At 33.9% G+C, this 23,678-nt stretch overlaps 1 protein-coding gene across 1 annotated transcript; it reads left to right on the top strand.

The window, feature by feature from the left end:
• Positions 1 to 3,222: 3,222 nt before the first annotated feature.
• LOC131151103 (F-box protein SKIP23-like) lies at positions 3,223 to 13,704 on the top strand. Its single transcript, XM_058102305.1, has 2 exons — positions 3,223 to 3,549; positions 11,396 to 13,704. The coding sequence occupies exon 2, from the start codon at positions 11,453 to 11,455 to the stop codon at positions 12,560 to 12,562; it is 1,110 nt and encodes a 369-aa protein (XP_057958288.1). The 5' UTR covers positions 3,223 to 3,549; positions 11,396 to 11,452; the 3' UTR covers positions 12,563 to 13,704.
• Positions 13,705 to 23,678: the final 9,974 nt, after the last annotated feature.

Genomic DNA, 23,678 nt, shown 5'->3' with positions numbered 1-23,678 from the left:
AATGATCCATATGTAGTTCAAAATCATTTCTTTACATTAGGTTGGTTCTTTGGGTGGGTTAGGAATATTGGTCGAGCCTTTGAACAAGCATAAATGATGGGTATTCGACTTGAACTGCTTAACTTGTAAAGTAAATGGGTTAGGTTCAATTTGACCTAATTATAAATGGGTTGCTGACTCACTATGCCTTAGACTCAAATCCATTTTAAATGGGCAATCATAACCATATGGAAGAGACACAGGTACAGTTCATTTACTTCTTCTACTAATGTGGCCTGAAGTGGGTTTAGTTATATCACCAACTTTCTATTTATGTTATCGATTTTCAATTTTTTTCTAAAAAATTAAAAAACAGATTTTATGATTTTCAATTATTCAAACAACTTTTTTTTTATCAAATTACTTTAATATGCAAAATTAACTATTATGAATTAAATTATTTATTTTTAAAAATTTGTAAAAATAATTAGTCATTTAAAATATATTTTTACTGTATTTTTTAGAATTTTCATGCGTCATAAGATTGTTCTGGTAGCACTAAAGAATGAGTTTTGAAGATAATTAAGTAAAATGATTATAATAATTATTTTTATTATTCTATTTTGAATTTTAATTTTTATGTTTTTATTATTAAGATTGTATATTTTTTTAATTCTTGCTTGATTTGAGGGTGATAACAAATATTTATCTTAATTATTAAGTTTCTAATTTATACTAGGTAGTTATAAATATCAACCAAGCATGTTGCAATTTTGATTTTAATTTTTTTTTTAATTTTTAATTTTTGATTTTCATTTTCATAATCTTTGACAATGATACCAAACCCGTAGATTATGATTAGTTTGCGGAATAGTTATCCCTTAGAATGCAATACGACGAGAAATTTGAGAATAGTTTTAATAGTTATTCCTCGTATATTTGTTATTATTTCATCAAACATGTAATAATAAAGGCATAAACATTTGCATGATAAATTTTACAAATAAATTTTTTTTATCTATTCATTGCCATATATTTTTAAAAATTTTCACTTCACTATTAGCTTTATGGTAATAATGCATGTTTTACATAACTAACTGTAACTTATCATAATTAATTTATTCTTTAGAGTAGGCATTACGCAAACTAAACATAACCTCGTGTCTTCTTTGTAGCATATTTTTTTAGGGCTTAAATGTGAATGTTTTGGTAACTATCTTAAAGGAGTGTTTGTTTGATCTAAATAGCCTTTGAATAGAGGTTATGTTTGAATTAGTTTACTAAATAAGAACTGATTAAGACAGTAGAGTATATACACCTTATTTTGTCTAGGGGCCAAATATAACAAGAAAAAATATTTTCTATTTTTATATAACTACAGTTGTAGAAAAATACAAAAAAAGAAAAGAAATATAATACAATATAAATAAATACAAACAAAAAGATGGTTGGCTATTGGGAGATCGACAATAAATACGTGGTTGGAATGTTGAATTTAAATGTTATCATCAATGCATCCAAACCTATAAATAAAGGTTTATGAAGAGAAGATGACGGAGGAGAAAAAAAGAGAATTTCGTGTTGGGGATCGAGGACCAATAATCACACCACAAATAAAATAAATAAGCAAAATGAACACCAAGATTTAAGGTGATTCGGCCGAAACTGGTTTACGTCCACGGAACACACTGATCTTCATTAAAGTTGGGAGAAAATACAAGAGGAGGAGGAAGCAATTCCACTCCACTCAACTCTCTCTCTCTCTCTCTCTCTCTCTCTCTCTCTCTCTCTCTCTCTCTCAATTATACACTCACATATCATTTGCATGATATTTTAAATGCTTTCTCAACACATAGTGCTTTTATGGTAACTTTTATTTTAAAAAATTAGGTCTAGGTGAAAAAAGGGTGGTTTTAGATTTTTGAAAATTAATAGGTTAAATATAATATTATGTATATAATCTTATTTTTAAGATAAGATATTTAAAACATGAAGAACACATCTGGTTTGCCACATTTTTCAACATTCCTTGAAATGTAATGCGCATTACATTTTATTTCACCTCTATTTGGATATGAGAATTATGTGTGCGCTTCTTAGCATTCCTAATAATGAAAGATTATTACAAACATGAACATCTCATACTCATCATCCAATAAGTAAGTTTAATGGGATTCCCATTTCCATGGGAATTTTATTTTTTTGAACCAAATTAGTTTTTTTTTTTTTTTTGCAAGTTGGACAACAATGTCCCTATGATATAGTATTATTACATTTAATTATTATATTTAAAATAATAAATTTTCAACATAATGAAAGTAGTATTATTATTGAGTTATAATAATATAATTTAATAATTTTAAACTCCATATTACCTCAATTTTTTTGGTTAATTCAATTATTCAAGTGTTGATTTTTTTTTAAAAAAAAATTTTGTTTATCAAGACTTGTATAACATAAATTTAGTTAATTACATGTTCTTAGTAATTTTTTGTATTTAAAATATAATTATCAAGAGTATAATGATTTATCTTCTTAAAATGCCTGTTAAGATTAGGGGTGTGCAAGAAAAATTGGAAAAACAACCAAATTGCAAAATCGAATCAAACATAATTGAAAAATCAGTTAACCATTTTTTGTTCGATTTTGGCTTGAAGTTTTTAATTTTTTCAATTATCGCTCCTGCCTATTTAACAACGACAATAAACCAAATCCAACCAATATATTATAAATATATAAAAAATACAAAGATTAATGCTTTAATGGTGAATATTTTAAATTATCATGTTGAGTACTATGAAAGAAAAAAATATTATTTAGAGCAAATTTAAATTTTAATTTGTACTTGACGATTCAGTTCGATTAATTATTGGACATTGATTTAAAAATCGATTAATGAAAATTTGATTAATTATTTTGAATAATTCATTTTTGGTTTGTATTTTTTAGTTAATTAAAACTTTGATTCGGTTAACAGTTTGGGGGAAATGATTCGATTAACCAAGCAATGTCCACCCCTAGTCAAGATTCACATGTTAATAAAAAATTAACATGAAAATCTTGTCTATATATTCCTATAAATTTTACAATACAAACCCCTTTAGAGACATGTGAGCTAATAGGTCGGCCAGTATTGCGGTGTGCTAGGTAGTCCCCAGGTTTGGTGCCGCACCCCGGAGTAACGAAGTGGCACGGTGGTGTCTTGGAGTCCCTATTAAAAAAAAATACAAACCAAATAAAAATATTCAGACAAATATTCTATTTTTGATAATAAAATTTTTGAAAATTCTTAAAAATATCGTGAGAATCCTTCTGATATCTAAATATTTTCAAGTCAACTCATTAACGATTTGGCTCGTGTTGCGACCCACTTTGTAGGAAACATTTTTCTCTCTTAATTTTCCTTTCCTGGACGAACCCCAGTCCCGGAGAAGCTTCTAACTTCTGAGGGCCAAAATTTTGCCCTTTTTTTCAACCAAAGTCCAGATTTCTCTTCATCTTTGCTTCTGTTCTTCGAAAATTGGAAATGGGTAAGAAAATGTAAGTGGATCTGCAAGCCGCAGCATCCAGGTATTCTTCCACCCTTTCTAGGTTGCTTACTTTTTAATTTTCTTCATATTAACAATCCCTGTTATTTTTAGTGTCGTAAACTCTGTGTTTTACGTGCGTAGCTTTCCTACAGCTTATTCATATTGCAAATTAACTTCCAGGAAATGTCCCTAGGCAACAATAATTTCTTCAACATGTCTTTCCCTTTCATTTTTTGATGCCATTCAGAACTGGGTCAATAATACCTTTTTCAAAAAATTTTTGCTACCCACTATAACGAGTCGACACCAAATTGGAACTTGGAAGAATATCGTGGGAAATTTTATTTTTCAGCAGTTCTCTCTTGCAGAGTGCTCATGTCATGTACAGAGAAAACTTTGAAAGTTTAGCCTGATTGATTCTTCATTTTGCCTTGTTTGTGATAATTGAACTGGCTCTATGCTCTTCTTGACTATTACAGTTTATATATATATGTACGTATGTAGGTAGGTAGGTATGTTATGAGAATTCTATATGCTTCATTCTTTGTTTGAGCTACTGTATTTATTTGAACTTTCACCGAATATATTTTGTGAATAAAACATTTTGTCTTGGAACTTCCTCTTAATGAAATCTTCTTTTGTTTTTTTGTTTTTTTGTTTTTTTTCCCTTTGTGTATAAACAAAAAACTTTGTTAAGAAAGGGAGGAGTACATGAGGGAGGACAAGATGTTTTTAAATTGTATCTTGATCTTCATCTCTTTAAACCATCAATTAAATTTCATAGCTACAATTCTTATCCTTAAGTCATTTGGAAACTTTTATATGTTTCATAAAATGTGTTAAGAGTATGAAATAGGTACAGTGTTCACTTGAAGTCGTAGGATTTCATTTCCAATACCAAATTACACATAGTTTCAAGTGCGAAAGGTGTTAGTCCTGTGCTTGGTGATGGGGTTAATTTAGAATATCAACAAATTAACAAGGAAATGCACATCTCATTTATATTAATAATCTTTAGATTGTTTATTTCATTCTTTCAATGAAGTGTGATTTGTGGCTATAGTCATTTTAAAAATTGTTACATGAATCTGTTGGAGAATATGTCCAGACCAGCATTCACATGTAAATAACTGATATCCTCTGAATGTGTTCGATGGGGCTGTATTTGGCTGCAATACGATGATGTATGGTTGTGCTTATATTACCTGCATTCTGGAGCATAATTTGGTAATTGGTAGTGTTATTGTGGCAAATAAAGGATGCTTAATTTGTTCCCTGTTCCTTTTTCTTAATTTTTTTTATTGTAATTAGATCATCTTAATACCTAGCCATTGGCATGTGTGACTGTCATTCATAAGAAGTAGTTTGGGTGAGGTTATCCCTTTTTTGGACGAGCTTCCCCTTTTAGAAAGTAAAACTTGGGTGCAATGCATTTGATAAATGGTGCTAGCTTTAAGCTTTTTTGGGGAACTTCTAGAAGTTACAGATGCAAAGCTTTTCCTTTTTTTGATTAGTAAATAAAATTCTTATTAGGCATCAAGGGGATGCCACTGAAGTACAAGCAAACACAAAAAGATCACCCACGCTCTAGGTGTGACAAAAGTTGATTACTAGAGGATAGTTCAAAGACCATTCTCTATGGCAGGTCTTTGCAATAGCAATCCAACAGTCTTCAGTAATATATAAGCGCGTATATGATCCTTCAAAGGCTTTCCTAATTCTTTCCCTCAAAACAAATCAAAAGATAGCAAGGGGAATGATGGAGAAAATTTTCCTCATCTCTTTGATAGCTCATATACTTCTCTAGGCCCATAACTCTTTCTCCCATAGATCTGGTGGTGATCCACTGCTGCTTGGTCATTAAGTGGCTTAGCTCCGAAAGTTTCTGTTCCAAGAGCAGTGCAAGAGGATTTGGTCAATATATTCAGCATTATCCATGCATTTGCCTCCCATGCGAAGAAAGTAGCCTGGGCTGCTGTCTTCCAGATGGAGTTCCAGGGAAGTTGTAGCAGTTTGTTCCTATTGAGTTCTGTGTAGAAGGATCTGACCATGAATCTGATATTACTATCTGGAATCCATTTTGGTTCATTGGTAGTGTTCCAGTATTGAAACTTGTACAATGTGTAATCTGAAGATGTGGTCAATTTCCCAATCAAAATTTCTAAACAAGGGGATTTTCCAAAAAATCCTTCAATGTGTAATCTGAAGATGTTGACTGATATGGATTTCCTTGCTGCAAGCCAAACTGAAAATGGAGGGAAATTTTGCATTGAGGGGCATTCGGCCACACCAGTTATTGTGCCAAAATGACATGATGTCCCCATTCCCCACTCAAAATCTGATAAGGGGGAAGAAATCATCCCAAAATTTCTCGATGAATAACATTAGTGATCCAATCATTGTGCTGTAGACCATATTTAGAAGCAATGATTCCTTGCCATTGGTGGTAATATGGACTTTGTCCTTCATGAACCTCCAAAACCATTTCCTCAGAAAGGTTTTGACAAAACTAGAGAGGGATTTAAACCCTGAGCTTCCCAATTGAATAGATTGTTTTATTACCCCAATTGATAGGATGATATTTAAATTCTTCCCTCAAGTTTCCCCAAAGGAATCTCTGTTAAATTCCTTCCAGCCTTTTGGCTACAGAAACAGGTAAAGGGAAGAGGTACATATTATCAACCGGGAGATTAGTCAAGGTGCGTTTGGTGAGTGTAGGTCTCCCGCCTTTCGACGGAAAGGCAGCTTTTCTTAAGCTTTTCAAATATGTGATCTTAGACTCCTTTGTATTTGAATTTGGCTCTGAGAGGAAGATTGAAGTACGTGATGCAGAAAGCCCCCAATTTGCAGCCTAGAGAAGAGACCCTCTAGTGTTGTCTGCAATCGGAACAATCTCTCATTTCCCCAAATTCACCTTCAAACCCAAGAGTACCTCAAACTCAACCGTAATGCATCAAGGGTTAAGGATTTGTTGAGAGTCACACAAAATGATGGTGTCATCCACAAAGCGAAGATGTGTAACTTCCATAGCCTAAGCAGAGACCTTTGAGTAGCCTTCTTTGGTGGCTTTATTCAGCATAAGGCTTAACACTTCCATAACCAAGCTAAACAAAAAGGGGGAGAGGGGACACCCCCCCTGCCGCAGCCATTGGTGAGCATAGAAACTTAGGATAGTAATGCATTTTGCAATCCATTAGCAGCACAGCTATGAGTTGTGCTGATCTGAGCTGTGGTCAGCTCGAGCTCGGCTCGTTTAGCATATATATAACTCGAGCTTGACTCAACTAAAGCTCATTTCACATTAACAAGTGAGCTGATCATCTTTTTATTGGATTGGTGCTACATGTGCAAGTGTAATAATGAGACGGTTGATCATCTTTTTATTCATTGTCCGGTTGCAATGGACTTGTGGGTTATGGTATTTGGTTTGTTTGGAGTGAGCTGGGCTATGCCGCAATCTGTAGTGGGACTTCTAGCATGTTGGCAAGGCAGATTTTGTCGTTATCGAAATGGGTTTATGTGGTTGATAGTTCCTCATTGTTTATTGTGGTGTCTTTGGAGGGAGAGAAATAGTAGGTGTTTTGAAGATAAAGAAAGATCAATTTCTGACCTAAAGCTATTTTTCTTTATAACGTTGATGGATTGGTTAGTTGCTTTGTGAAACCAATCATTTTTTTCTGTTTTTGATTTACTAGATTCTTGTAATTTCTGTTTTTGATTTGTTTACCCCATGTACACTCCTTGTGTAATTGGTGTTCATTTTTGTTATCAATAAACTTATTACTATCAAAAAACAAGCGAGCTGAGCTTGAGTTTGAGCTTGAGCTTTAGCTCAAACTTGAGTCGACTGAAACTCATTTCAAACTAATAAATGAACCAAACCACTAAACTAATTAAATTAATTTGTAATTAATGAAGATGAGAAAAAATATTTTAAATTAGAAAATTAAAATCAAATATCAATGAGATTAATATTGCATTTGTTCACGAGCCTAATGTCGAAGTTAGTTCACAAGCTACTAACAAACTAGTAAATGAGTTGATGAACGAGCTGACTCGCAAGCTGTTTGATGAGCCGGTTCACAAGTTGTTAAATGAGTCAGCTTGCGAGCATAGCAAGCTGAGCATGACTCAACTCGAGCTCGACTCGTTTAGTTGACGAGCTCGAGATTTGAGCTCAAGCTGGCTTGTTTAACTTAATAAATGAATTCGAGCAAGTCATTATTGAGTTGAGCACCAAGTAGCTCACAAGTGGCTCGACTCATTTGTAGCCCTAACCACAACTCCCCAAAACCCATTCTCCTAAGAATATAAAGAAGAAAGTTTCAGCTAACTTGATAAAGAACCCTCTCCATGTTAAACTTACAATCCCACACCCCCCTTTTTTTTCCTATCCTTGCAATTGGCATGTTCAACCTTGTTTGCTATAAGGGACACGTCCATGATGACTGCCTCAAAAGTCTGTTGGCGCACTGTCCAATGACTTCCAGAATAGCTTTTTTGAGCCTCGTCGCAAGGACTTTTGAAATCTTGTAGATACTTCCCACAAGGCTGATTGGGTGGAAATCCTTGATGTTACAAGCCCCGGCTTTCCTAGGAATCAGGGCAATGAAGGTGAATTGACACAACTCTCAACACTGCCTGTTCTGTAACTGCAAAAATGCAGAGTATGTCCTGCTTGAGAAGGGCCTCTCAAGCCACATTGCAGCAGAAGGCTTAAGGGAGCTGAAAGTGATGCCTTTCACTGGTCTCAAGACCTTTGATTCAATATAAAGGCCCTTGCAAAAATTGCAAAATGACTGTGTGTGTGTGTGTGTATATATATATATATATATTCTTCAACCGATGTGGATCATAGACCACTGGTGCTTAACCTGATCCCCTAAACCATTGTGCTTGAGCCATATGTTTTCAAATAGGGATGGAGTTAGCCCACACTTGACTCCTTCCATATCAAGGAGGATATGGAAGTGATCTGATGGGCCTAGGTTGGAGGCTCTGTGTAAATTTTAGGAAATGAACTTCTAAATTTGCAGGGACTAGGAAGCTATCTATCCTCAAAAAAAAAAATGGAGACTTCCTAGAGTTGGACCAACCAAAAGAACCACTTATGAGTGAAAGATCATTGAGGGCATTCACCATTCACATTGATGAGATCCAGAAACTCTCTCAAACAAGTGTTCTCTGAGTTTTCCCCATATTTTTCACGAGGATATACAACCATATTGGAGACTCATCCAATGACCCAAAGCGCATCCCACTGGCTTCTAACTTCCAAAAGCTCATTCTAGAAAAGCTGTTCAAAGTAGAGGGTCCTTCACCTGGGCCGTAGACACCAGTGAGGATTTGCTGAAAGTTATCCTCCATGTTCCTAAACAAGCAGGAAACTGAGAAGGAATTAACAGAGTGGTCCAGCATTTCCACGACATTATGCTTCCACAAAACAAGAATGCTCCCTGCATTACCAGTAGCTCCAAGTAAAATCTACCTGCAAGCCTCATGGGCTCATAAACTATTGACCATAAACTGATCCACATCTTCCCCTTTCATTTCCTGCAAGCAAACAACATCACCTCTTCATTCTTTAAGAAATGAATTAATTAAAATCCTTTTTGATCTATCATTAGGTTTCCTTGCATTCCACAGAATCAGCTTTCTCAAACATAAGTTCACCGTAAGACCGTGGCTGCTGCTGGCCTCTGTCACATTAGTGTTCATTTTCTTGCTACTGCCCAGGAGTTTTTGGTGGTAATTTTATCTTTCTCCCTTCTCTCTTTTTTTCGATTTATTCTAACAAACTCAAGGCCCTATCCTGGGAGCCTTGGAAGGACATTTCAATGGTTTTACTAACCAATTTCATCTTTTGGAGAACTCAATCAGGTATGTGCTCCTTAAAACAAGCACTACCCATGGCTACGCTTTTCACCACCCCAAAATTAGGGGAGGAGGGGCTGCCCTGTGTGACTTTGATGCAAGTATTGGGGGCTGGATTTATGGCAAGCACATTATCATTCTGAGATTTGATAGACTTCAAATCCAGTTATCTTTTTCCTCCTGAGGGGTTCTTGTAGTTCAACAACATCCCCAAAGCTAATTGTTGTCTTCATGTCACAGGAGGGCACTCGTAACGCTTGAAAGAAGCGTAGGAAATGGGCTAGGGGTGACAGGCCCCCAGAGGGGGGGGGGGGAGAGTGAGGCTTGAGGGGTATGAGGCCAAACAGAATAGCCGTATGATTAATGTTGCGAGAGCCCAAAACGAGGCTCACTCCAAGGTCTACAAACGTGGAAAAAGATTTGGGCTTGAGTCAGTCTCTCCCAAAAGGTACCAAAAAAAAAAAAAGGTCAAAAGAGGCCAGCTGCCCTTTGCTTTCCTACCTGTCATGAGCTGGGCTTGTTCAGGGCATTATGTTTGCCTGTGACCGCTTGTCTTGTGTACATTGGATGTGTACCATCATGCAATTAGTAGTATAAGTTTTATTCATTGAGTGTCTTTATGCCTTCGTGTGAAATGGGAGTATGAATTTTTGGTCAGTTTTGTCTTTCCTAAAGCAAGATCTAGAAAAACATAGAAAGCTCTTTAGGGGAGGTTAAGTGTTCATTAGTTATTATAAAACTCACTAGTATTTATAAATGTGTTTAGTCTACTTGCCTCCCTCGCTAAACACACATTGCTTATAGAGGTGTTAGTAATTAATTGCGTTACTTTACAATTTACCGTGTGATCCTCATTTGCTTACATGATTGCTTATTGCTTCCACTTACTTTATATTCGATGGTTGTGAAGGTGTTCTGGTGGTAAACCGCGGTATTCTTTCGGCTAACTAGTTAAGCAAGAGTGCTTTAGCTAGTGCCACATGGGCCTTCACACGGTGTGAACTGTTTGGCCTGTGATACTGCTCAACTACACTCGAGAAAGAAAGATAAAAGCTGTTTTTTTTTTTTTCCCCTAACATATTCTATTCCATAAGCATCCTTAGCTTTTCAAATATTGCAAAATTACCCATACATTATTATCTTCCCTAAAATGATATATCTAAATTGGTCATTACAAACATTTCAGACAAGAGTTAACTTTTTCTTTTCAATAGCTCCTTTTACATGCAGCAACTTCTATTAGCTCATTTTCAAAAGTTCCTTTTCATGGCCACACCAGCGGTTTGGGTTATGACGTGTGTATAAGGGCAGAAGGGCAAAACGAAGCCCTAGAAATTAACTACATATTTTAAATAGTTTCTTAAACACATAATAACCCTTCTATACTTACACTCAGCTTGGTTGGGAAGAAGTGGAGAAGTGAGAAGGGAAAAAAATGAATTTTGCTCTGCTTCTTTAGTTTGATTTTCACATAGGATGGAAAGGAGAGAAGAAATGGAGTGAACAAAGAGAGAGGGGGTTAGTGCAGCAGGGGAGGGGGGAAGGCCCATTTTTTTATGCCCCAGATCCAAAGAAATAGAGAGAAATTGAGAGGAACTACTCAAAAATACTGAGACACCTTTAAACATCTTTAGAAAGTGGGTATGTGGTGGGTATGTTCGTATATGACATAGACTTTTGTTTTCTTTCCTCCAGTCTCTGTTGTTGAACCAAACAGGAGAGAGAAACTAGTTCCTTGTGTTTCTCCTTTTCCTCTCCCTAGATTTTTTTTTTCCTTTTCTGTCGACTTTTCTCCAACCAGAGCGCCATAGATAAATTTGCGGATGTGTTTTAACTATAAAAGTGAGGCAAGCCTCCTCCACCCCCCCCCCCCCTCTTTTTTCTAATAGTATAGAAATCCCATTATTCACACTTAAAAGTTTATTTCCTTGTGTTACTGTTTTTATTTAGGCTAATCATGATGATTATTTTTTTATATGCTATATTTCTAATACTGAGCATCTGTTTTGCAGGAATGAGCAGTCAAATCATGAGTTTCTTTCTGCTTAAGAGGTTGGCTTGGTAAAGAAATGATGGCTGATTGGTCCAATCTACCGGATGATCTTTTAAAATTAATTGCAAGACACCTGCACTCCATCAAAGATTATGTGCGATTTGGTGGGGTCTGCAGGTCATGGCATTTGGTGACCCTTCAAAAGGATTGCTCTTCATGTTCAAAGCTACCATGGCTGATGCTCATGGAGAAGGAAAACAATGACATGCGTGGGTTCTATTGTCCATCTAGTGAAAGGGTTTATGAAATTCTCTTGCCTGAGATCCATGGAAGACGGTGCTGGGGCTCTTCCCATGGTTGGTTGGTCACTGTTGGGATTGATATGGTTATGCACTTACTAAATCCATTATCTCGAGTCCAGATCCCACTTCCACCACTACAAAAATGTGCAAATCTGAACAAACTTGTTTGCACTCCCAAAGAATTCCGTGATATTTTTGTGAACAAAGCTGTTCTATTCTCCAGTCCTTCTTCTCCAGGTTGTGTTGTTATGGCAATCTATTCGCAATTTGGTAAGATGGCTTTTGCAAAACCGGGTGACGAAGTTTGGACTCCAATGGGATGTCGTTCTGGACCATTTGATGACATTATTTATTTCAATGGTAATTTTTTAGCTGTGAACTTTGAAGGACATGTTGTAATTCATGACTTGACTGGCTGTCATTTGAAGACAGTAGTTTTTGCACCATCGTCGCCTGTGGATGAGCTGCTCTACGAGACCAAGTATCTTGTGGAGTTGGGAGGGGAGATTCTTATGGTCATTCGGCGTCTTTTTGAGACTGGGATCACAGACCCCTCAAATTTAAAAACTTGGGGTTTTGAAGTTTACAAGTTGGACCTGATGTCTAAGAAGTGCGAGGAGGTGATGGAGAGTTTGAACAACTGCGGGACTTTATTTTTGGGTAATAACTGTTCTTTTTCCATTTGTGCTGCTGATTACCCTGGATGCAGGAAGAATTGCATTTACTTCACTGACGACTACATAGGATTGGCTAACAGTAACCCATTTAGCTATGATATGGGTATCTACAGTTTGGAGAATCGCAAGATAGAGCCATACCCTGTCAGACATGATTCTGTTTCTATATTTTCTTCACCGCTTTGGATCAGACCAAGCTTTTGGTAATTGGAGCAGCTTCTCCCTTTTTATTTTCTTTCAAGATGTATCCTTCTGCATCATGTATTTTTATTTTAGCCAAACCTTTATGGAACTGAATCCTGAAAGGTTCGCCAAACCTTTGTGGAACTGAATCCCGAAAGTTTCACCAAGCCTTTGTGGAGCTGAATCCTGACAGTTTCTGGACATGGATTTCCTTGCTTTGGGTACAAATATTGACAATAAAGTAGAGGTGGCAACTATAATTCATGTCTTTTGACTGGCTACAAATAAAGGGATGAGGTACACCCATAAAACTATATGGATCATAAATCTACCCTGGCTCTATCCCATTTGTGCCTAGCTTTGCCATCTGATTTTGCCATATCAAAGGGTCTGAGAGGGCATGATCTGCAAACAGAGAGTTAGTTTCCATGACTTGAACTTATGAGGTTATGATTTAGGTGTAACACCTCTACCATTGAGCCAAAGCTTGCCCTTCCCTGACCCCCATATGTCATGAGAGCCTTGTGCACTGGCTGTTACATTTACTTGATTTCTCTTCGGATGAAGCATTCATGGATTTGGTGAAAGAGCTTGAGATATCAGGATAAAGATCAACCACCATCCTGACAATGTTGAGTTCTTATCAGACTGACATTCCTGCTCAGATTGGCCAGGATTTTGTACTCACGGTTCCAATTAACAACCTGTTTAGACTTGAATGAAGCTCTTCTGAAATGTCTGTAATACCTTCCCATAAATTTGGGGTACTGTTTCCAAGCCCAACAAGTTTATCCCCCTCCATTAATCCTTCTTGGGATCAGAATTGAATCAAATCAGAAGAACCAGGCCTATAGAGAAGAAGAAAAATAAGAGAAACAACAGAAGATGAGACAAACAGTGTTAATAAAATATTTGTTTTAATGATATATTTGTTTCCTTCAGCCTAGTTCACTGTTTATTTGAACTTCTCATTGTAGTTGCTCTTGTATGTTATGGTTTTTCATTTTTAATGTTGTTTTGGTTTAATGCTACTTTCATCTTTGATTATTAGGACCTAAATGTTGGATTTGCCATGTATTTTCATCTAGGAAAAAGCATTGGTTTCAGTGGGAATACATTCTCTTGTAATGTTTATACTGTTGGGATTTTTTGAGTTCTATTCCAAATTGCTCCTCTTGGTTGGTTCTTGCAAGCAGAGCTGAAGCTTTTCTGGGATCCTATCATTGTTTATGGGTCATTAGATTTTTTTTTGTGTGGCTGAGATGTGAGTAAACTCAATAGCTTATAGTAACGGACTTCGCAATACCTAGTGATTTTAGTTTGGTAGTGCATGCACAAATTATTTGACTGATTATTATGCCCTTGGAGTCGGCTGGTATGCTGTTTGTTTTCTCAGGTTATGCAGTACTTTGCACGTTGACAATCAACAGTGTCATCATCTTCATTGCACCAGCTGGCTGCTGCCCCAAAATTATTTTGATTGTTCTAATTTCTGGGCGTATGCTGTCTAGAGGTCGATACAAAGCGGCACTGTAAAATGTGAAGGAAACAAAAATGAGAATATTTAAATGTGCTATGGGTTGAATCCACATTCAAATGGGTAAATAATACATGACTCAAATTATTTTATGTAAATGGGTCATGTGACCCAAGTTGATCCACTTTGATTTGTACTCATCCATTTTAATATGCCTATGCTGAAGTGTGACATTTTCTGGTGTATCGTGACATTTCTGAAGTGTGGCATGAACATAGAAAATAATAAAATTATTTCAAATTCAACTAACTATTTTAATACAAACTAGCACGGTGTGGTGTGATGCATGCTAATATATATTCAAAGTTTTAGCAGTTCAAATATTTTTACATGCATGATTACATAAATGGTTAATTTGATCATACAAAATGTATTCTATTATTTGTTATTTAAAGTTTTAGTTATGCTGCAGATTAGTACTTTTTTTTTTTAATTAACAGGTGATTTTTGATCAAGAAAAACAAATTCAACATTACTTAATTAGTAAATTTAGAGACTATTATTTATCATGTAATTGGTATTTAAGGTGAGTTTGATTCTCCTTTCTTTCTTTCTTTCAACTTTCACTCTTAGAAGTATAACGTTTTTTATAAATATTTTTTTCTAAACTTTTTTCAAAAACTTCTAAAAATCATGGATTTAAATATTTTAAAAGCTCAAACCCAGTTTTCTTTCCTAGCAAGTTATTTTCTTTCACCATTGTCTTTAATTTTTTCAAATATTACAAAATTATTAGTGCATTGGTTACATTTTCTAAAAATAAATACCCACTTCAATTATTTAAAATATTTTTAGGCAGTACTATTTTTACTTAAACTTTTTAATAGTTCCTTTTTCATAGGGGCCAAACAATTTTTAAAACAATCATCTCAGTCAATACCTTTCCATATGTTCCTCTTAAAAATTGGGGCCAATTAAGCCTTGTATAGTTGAAATAATTATGATATTCGGTCATCTCACAGCATAATTATAATTATGAAATATCATTTTAGGATTTTAAAATTTTATTCATGCAATTATGCTTTAAACACAATGATTATTGATTATTTTTTCATAATAATATTATAATAATTATTGTTGACACCGAAATTATACTCTGATCTCGACATTTGCTAATGAGAGGAATGGTGTATTTCCAAGAGGGAGGGTGAATTGGATATTAAAAAATTCTTCTTAGGTGGGGTGTGTTTAATTTTAAACTGCAATCAGTAAAGCACAATTTAGGGTCTGTCTAAACAAATGTCAATTACCCAACAATATAAAACTGAGCAGATAGATAAAACAGATACAACAGACTTAGTATTTTTCAATCATTCACAACAATAAAAACATAAACATTTAAGTGTAGAAATTAGATTTTGAAAATTAAAATCAGATACAAGAAATGTTATCGGGGTTCGGTCAAACTTGCCTATATCTCCACCTCAAGCTAACAAATAAGAGGATTTCACTACCTTTACTCATTTACGGGTGGAGCGTCACCGTTTACAATCATTTTCTTCTTATTGGGCAAGAAATTACCCCAGGTCAAATTCACTGGGCTAATCCCAATCTTTACAACACCTTACAAGATGGTCCACCTAATTCTCCTAATCGGGTCTGAACTAATCCGGGACTTTCTTAACCGAGTCTAAGTCATCCGGGATTCTTCACAGGGACGGTTTCCCTCTTTCGACCACACGTCAGGAATACAAAGATATTAATTTTTTTTGCCCAATGAGATGCTTCTACAAACAAACATATTTGTACACATTGAAGAACTAAATGCACTCTCATATGATTTATAAAATGAAACTTGATAGAGTATAAGTTTTTCTCTCAAAAATATTTTTCATGTAAAAACATGAGAGTATGGAATGAATTTCTCTTTTGAAATGACCTTTAAGAAAAATTAACAAGCCTTTCTAGTAAATATGTATATGATTAAAAACACGCTCAAGGCTTCTCTCAAGAACCTTTTCAAGCCAATATATATTAATTAGATATATGCTCAAAGTTTTTGAATAACCCAAGAAGTTCTTCTCAAAAAATATTTTCAAATAAAAATAAGAGAACTTGAGTTTTCTTTCTAAATGATTGACCTTAAAAAGTAAGAAGACTTAAGAACAAATATATATATGAGATTTAAATATATGCTCAAGTCTTACTTGGATAAACAAAATATTTCCCCAAAAATAATTTTTACAAAAAAGAAAATGAGAGAAATATTATCTTTGAAAACCATACAAGGGTTATCAAGCAATATATATGCTCAAGCCTTTTAAAACAAAACCCCAAAACATTTTTCTCAAAAAAGATTTTCAAGAAGTGAGTGTAGGAGAAATTATCTTTGAAAAGCACAATAATGAAAGACCTTTAAGTAATATATTTGTTTGCCTTGGTGTATTTCCAAAAGCGGGGGTGAATTGGGTATTTAAAAATTTTCTAAGTTGATTTCAATTCCACAAGCAGTAATACTCAACTTAGGGTTTGTCTATATACACATAAACCCAAATGCGCAGATAAATGGTATGCAGAAATTAAATCATGCGTAGCATTCACATTATAACATACACATACAGGAATATAAATTGCGGAAATATAAGACAGTGCACACGCGATATGTTATCGAGGTTTGGCCAACTGTGCTTACGTCCCCGCCTTGGCTCACCAACACAAAGATTTCACTAATGCTCACTTAACGAGTGGAGTGATACCGATTACAACCAGTTCAATTAGCGGGGCTGACCTCAACCTACAACCGCACCTTACCAGGATGGCGAACCTAACTTTTCTAACCTGGTTTAAACTAATCTGGGACTATTTAACAGGAATAGTCTCCCTCTTCAGGCCCACGTCTGGAATATAACAAATGTATGAAAAATTATGTACACAGAAATGCTTCTTACATAAGCGAATATATACCACTATGTACAATAAAAAATCAATGCACACCAAACATGTAAGAACAATAAGTTCAGTGGTGTATATGTGCAATCTACACTCAATACAATGATAATCTCAAGTATGCACAAGAGTATTCAAACAAGTTAATCTTTGAAAGCAAAGTGTATCAAATCTTAATATTAGATTAGTGTTTCAAAGATAGTAGCAATAATATTCAAACGAACCCAAAAATATTTTCACAAATTGTATCAAGCACAAAAGTTGTTTGAAATCAAGTTTTGTAAAATATTTTGCACACAAAAATTATTACTTAAGGAATCTTGCACTGACAATGCAAAGATCCTCAAGCTAATGGGTTTTCCCAACACCAGATTTATCAAGTTAAATCTATGGGAAGAACCCTAACCAAACTCTCAATACAAAAATCAAATAATACGAATTTCAATGAGAGTATAGGGCTATTTAGAATGAAGTACTAATAATCAAAACACTCTCTGTAAGCTTGGATGATAAAAAAAAAAATGAAGTAAGAGAGTATTTGGGAGTAGTATAGGCAAAATAGGCTTTTTAAATTTGAGAGGATTTTTCGTTAATGATCTTGCTAATCTCCTCTTAATTTTCACAAATGAGCCCCTATATATATAGAAAATGTGAAAATTATAATCATTGGGGCATATATGTCATTTTTTCAAAAGTTTAAGTGAGGCTAATAATAATAACAACGTTTTAACCTTGGTAAATTTCGACAACCCGAGAGTATCGGTCGTCCGTTTTGAGTGTTCGATCGACCGAAGTGCTCAGTTTGGTCAACCAGGGAAAATTTGAACTATGTGTTCGGTCGGCCATTCATAAGGTGATTCTTGAACCTCTGAGGTTCGGCCGACTAGCCATTATTTGTATTGAAAGTTCGGCTGGCTAGGAGGTTGGGAACACCCCATGTGTCGGTTTGGTCGACCAGAGCGTTACAACTCATTTTCGATTCAATTGAAAATATCTTGTTGAGTTTGTTTGAATCAACTAGCTAGCATATTTGAAACCTTGATATGATTTTGTGATATTCACATACTATGTGTAACGCCCCGACCCCCTACGTGGGCTCAGAGTGCTCTTAATTCATTCATTTACCTGATAATCCACATTATAATATCATTTAAGCAGCGGAAAACATAACTATAATCTTCCAATAAATATAATACTAGAGTTTTCTACATCCATTTACATTCTAACATAAATCATACATCCACCTGTACTCACATATATACACATCTCCAAAACATACCCTACAGTTCCAGTATTCACAATCATCCATTTCTCAGAAGACTTAAAACATAAAACATAAAATATAAAATATTTACATCCAAAATTATACTTTTTTTTCTCAAAAGTGCTATAACAGCTCGAGTTCTCTAAGCTCGATTTCGTGGGGGGTCTTGAAAAAGATAAGTTCATAATCGGGTGAGACACATCTCAGTAAGGGAAGAAACAATATATTAAAATAGTGTGTGACTAACATGAGATTCATAAATATCATTTTAATAACATTTGTAAAATGTTTTCATAAACACTGAAATCATTCTCTGAGCCTAACCAAACACATGCAAAAGATTTAACTCACGAGATTACCTAAGGATATGAGTGATTACCCGCTCATACAAATAGCACCCCTCTCCTATGATACATTAGGCAACCCAAAGGTTACAGCCAAAGCATACCAAGACATTCACCTTATTCAGTAAGCTTTTAAGTGATAAATTAATCTCGTCCTCACACAGTTCATACAAAAGTTTACCGGCGAAGGCTCCCAAGAATAAGGAAATCTATTAGTCTATATAAGTAGTTTCCTTCTGCCCTAACATGTTATGCAACCTACTGCTACAACTGATACAACCAGGGCACTCGCCTTTCTTAGCAAGCCCTTGAGCAAAGAGTTTGTCTCGCCCAAACGTAACATGTTCTACTAGCATAAATATTAATAATACCATAATACATTATTTTATTTGCCATTATTCTACATCTCTCAACTGTTCATGTTTTCATCTTTTACTTTTCATTTCATTTCACTTTACGTGACTCTTTCCCATTTTACATTGTTCACATTTCACATTTCATTTCCATTTCATTCATTTTCATTTTCATTTCGTACCTAACATCTTTCAGCTGTTTTATCCAACATTTTTCAGTTGTCATACATTTACCCAACATCTTTCAGCTGTTTCACCTAACATATTTCAGTTGTTTTACTTAGTATTTTTCAGCTGTCATACATTTACCCAACATCTTTCAACTGTTTTACCCAACATATTTCAACACACACAAGCAGTATAGTTCATATCATACTTCATTCTCAATGTATTACTTACTTAACCAATATCTCATACATTTAACATATATTTGTATAGAACTTACATTTACTCATGCCACACAATTTAACAATAAAATTCATACATTGCCTGTAAAATAAGTTAACCAACATTTAATGTTTATATACTGAAAATGTCTTTCATTTCTTACATAATTATCTTGAAAATATTTTCAACTTTCATCAGTTCATTTTCGCATATACGTATCTAATAAATAGTCCTAAACTTGAAAAAACATAATTTAAATGGTTGACATTTTAAACCTATACCGAAACATGTACATGTATATATAACACAATTTATTTTTCATTAAATTCATAAAAATTCTGATTTAATATATATTTTTTCGCGTACCTGATTTCTTGCACTACGCCAACAGAGATCCCAAAAAGATGCCTGCGGCGCTCACCCGAACCCTAAAATTAAAAATTCTAATTCCATTAAATTAATCCTAAATAAAATATTATTTTAATATTTCCTAGACCCATTAATTCCAAATCATTAATTATACCCTCAAATATAGTCAATTTACCTAATTTCTCAAATCTCACTCTCGCTTTGGAGTGAGGTCTAGAAAATCCCAATTGAAAATTTACTCTAGGCAAAATGATGACGATCGTAACTAGGACACCGTGGTGGTGCCTGATCGTCGATTTAACGGTAGATTTAAAGCAAAATTGAGAAATTAGGAAAAAATTATCTTACTACAGGAATAGTGCCTAAACCGCTTTCATGACAAATCCACTCCAGTAGAAATGTCGGCAGCGAAACTAGGAATCCAACGACACCTTCTGTTTCCTGATTTGCCGCAAATTCGTCGATAAATTGAGAGAGAGAGAGAGAGACGGAGGGAGATGGACGCGCAGGAGAATTTCATAGGGGGGGCGTGAGTGTTTGTAGAACTAAATCCATCTCCTGAAACTTAGAAGCTTCAGGAGAGTTACCCTTTTTTATGTATATTATATATTATAATAATATATTATATTATATTAATATATATTAATTTTTAATGTTATATAATTTAATTAATGATTATCATTATTTAATTAATTATTTAATTCAATTTAATTTAATTTAATTTTTAAAATTTATTTTATTATTTATTATTATTATTATTATTATTTATTTTTATTTTTTTTCTTGGATCACTACACTGTGTTTCAAATCTTGCTTTGATATACACTTTAGATCTGGATTGATAATTTATACTTATTTGAGTGTTTATCACACATTAGAGCACTGAACATATTTACATATCATTTGTACTTGTAATATTGCTTGAGCCATACTGGTGTACATATTTGATTGTGAAGAAGCGTATTTCCGTGTATAAAATTTTCATATCATTTGTTGTATTCCAGGCGTGGGCTTGAAGAGAGAGACTAACCCTGTGGAATAGTTTCGGATTGGCTTAATCCCAGTTAGGAAAGGTAGGTGCGCCACCCTGGTAAGACGTGTTGTATTAGGTGCCGCTCCACCCGTTTAAGTAAGCCGTAACAGAATCCTTGTGCTAGTGTAGCCAAGGCGGGGACGTAGGTAATTTGACCGAACCTTGATAACATATTACGTGTATTATTTACTTTTCCGCACTTTACTTTTACTGCACGTGTATGTTTATTTATTGATCGCATAGACTGACCCTAGGTTGTGTAATACAGCTGTTAAATCGATTGACTTAGGTGATAATTTTTAAATATCCAATTCACCCTCCTCTTGGGGTTGCACCTAAGCTAACAAGTCATTAGTTCGATAAGGCCCGCCCTCCTTGTTGTTTGGTCCAGGTGGAGGATGAGAGATATAGTGTTCTTTGGTAGACTCAGGTTGGGGCGTTACAAATTCCTTTTGTCCTTGACCATTTCAGTAAGTTGGATTCTTTAACCTTTGGCTCCTAGCTATTTTGTCAATTTTTTTAAGTGAGTCCCTTTGCATTTTATACTTGACCTTTCGTTCTTGGCCATTCTACTAGTTTTCTAAGTTGAGCTTATTTGACTTGTTGGGCCTAGTCTTGTAGCCTTTTTGTGCCATTCCTTGAAATACAATTTTTAGCATGTAGGCACCACTAAAAAGAGAATTCCTTGTCACATTATAATCATATTACTTGATGTTAATTTATTAATAATTTTTTATCTTCTTTTGTATGGCTAACCATATTATCACAACCGTCCAATTTGCTTTGTCCAATTAAAAAAAAAAAATGATTCATTTAAAACACTAAAGGAATCATCAAATACTTTGTAATCAAATAAATAAATTAGGAAAAAATTCAAACTTAGTTGAATAATTCAAAGCACTCAAAGCCTTATGAAATGATATGAAATAGTTGCAGCCATTAGTTTGATGAGATGCACCTATACTATAAGATATTATTAAATTATCAGAGTAACTTGATTTAGGTAGAGACCAAAACTAATGAAGTCAAAAGGCCGTATAGTTGAGGATTAGGTAATGAAGGAGAAAATTTTAGACGTGAATTAAGGGTGTTATACTCTAATGTTACTCCATGTTCACAACTTACTGAAAGCTGAATGCATGCAACCATTCAACATACTACTCCTTAAAAAATAAATTAAGAAATGAACTTTGCTCACAAGGGACAGTCAAATGATCCACTTAAGTTTAAAAGATGAGCCCTTCTTATAAATTGATTGATGAGCCTTACTCATTCGCTAACAAATCATCATTTACAAAATTTTAGAAAACAAATTTATTTGTTAGAGAGATCAAAAATACAATATGAAGATATGAAAAGAGAATTAGTAAACATAAGTGAGAACAAGTGATAGATTGCATAGTATTTTTTGTCCATTTGAGGGTGGGTTTGGGTTCTACATATGGAAGTGCTCATATTTGCGCACTCTTTGTAGGTGAAAATTACAAACTCTAACCAACCATTAGGATGTTTTGTTTTGGACAACATGTGTCAAAGTAAGTTGCACCTAAGCTCATTTATAATTTATTTTTAGGAATCAACTTACAACATGTTAACTAATCAAACAGGTAGAATTCAATATGATGCAATTGAACTCAATTTTGTCATATGTTATATAGATTATAGATAATACATTCTCTCAAAATTTTTGTTCATGCAATCTTACTTTTATCTTGTTAACTATTATTTAATCATTAATATAATCCATGAAAAATCATTTTGAAGCTTATAGCTTATAACAATCATTAATTTAGAGAGAGTTTGTGCTATTTAGAGGGATAAATATAAATTAATAAATCATTTATAAGTACCTAAATTTTTTATCATCTTGTTTAGCAAAGAATTGGACAAAAAAATGCATAATTAAATTATCAATGTTCCTAAACATCAATGATCGACATGGAAAATTATAGGTAATAAGATTGTCTGTTTCTCGATTCTTATTTGCGCAATAATGCTACGAGTATGGGCTTCAAAATTTATGCATGTGCAATGAATAAATGGAGATATAGTAGTTGTGAATGATGTTAGAATTTTTCAATTTGGATTTTCAATTGTGAATTTATGCATGTGCAATGAATAAATGGAGATTTTCAATTTAGATTTTTCTATTATTTTCAAAATATTCTAAATAATTATAACTTTATTTATCTTATGTTTGGTGTTGAATTTAGACTTGTATTGGATTTTGATATGTTACAATATAAAATTGTATTAAAATTTATTCATATTCACTCTGCCCTTGTATCAAAACTCTACAAAATATCTTATTAATTTTTACAGATCAAAAAGACCAAAATATCGGTGTAATTAATCAATCAAATTAGGATAGTAATTAATTCAATAAATATCCATATAATTTAAGGCTCTTAGTAGTTGCAAGCACACCAAATTCTGACCTAAAGCGATGGAGATATGCTTGAGGTGACTAAGGGCTAATTATTAGGCTTTGACATTTGTGTGCATATTTATTAATTAATTCTGGACTCTTTTAGCACCTTTTATTAATAAAAAATAATAAAATGAATATTTTTCCTATTTTGAAAAACAAAAAAAGGTTAGTGGTAATGATGAAATGACAAGTTAGGTTTTTATTTTTGAATCAATCCACAAAATGATGGAGACCGAAAAAGAATTTGTAATGGAGCACTATAGGACTTGAACACTTCTTAATCATATTTATTATTTTCTTATATGATAGTTTAAAAATGAAGAGCTCTCATGTTTAAAATTATATTATATTTGGCTCACAAATGAAATAAGGTGAGAATAAAATAAATGCTATTTAAGGATATAGTTATTTACAAAGGAAAGATGGTACTATTTAAGGCAAATGACATAAAATTAAAATTGTTATTTCAATTAATACAAAATAATATATTAAATTTTTTTGAAGAGTCATTCTTCATCTATTCCATATTTATTAGA

This window comes from Malania oleifera, chromosome 3 (genome assembly GCF_029873635.1).
Source record: "Malania oleifera isolate guangnan ecotype guangnan chromosome 3, ASM2987363v1, whole genome shotgun sequence".
NCBI classification, from domain to species: Eukaryota; Viridiplantae; Streptophyta; class Magnoliopsida; order Santalales; family Ximeniaceae; genus Malania; species Malania oleifera.
Note: the sequence above shows the minus strand (reverse complement) of the source record. Positions and strands in the feature narration are given on the sequence as shown.

Bases quoted from the DNA above. Each gene is read 5' to 3' on its own strand.
- LOC131151103 (XM_058102305.1), top strand. From the start codon at position 11,453: ATGATGGCTGATTGGTCCAATCTACCGGATGATCTTTTAAAATTAATT.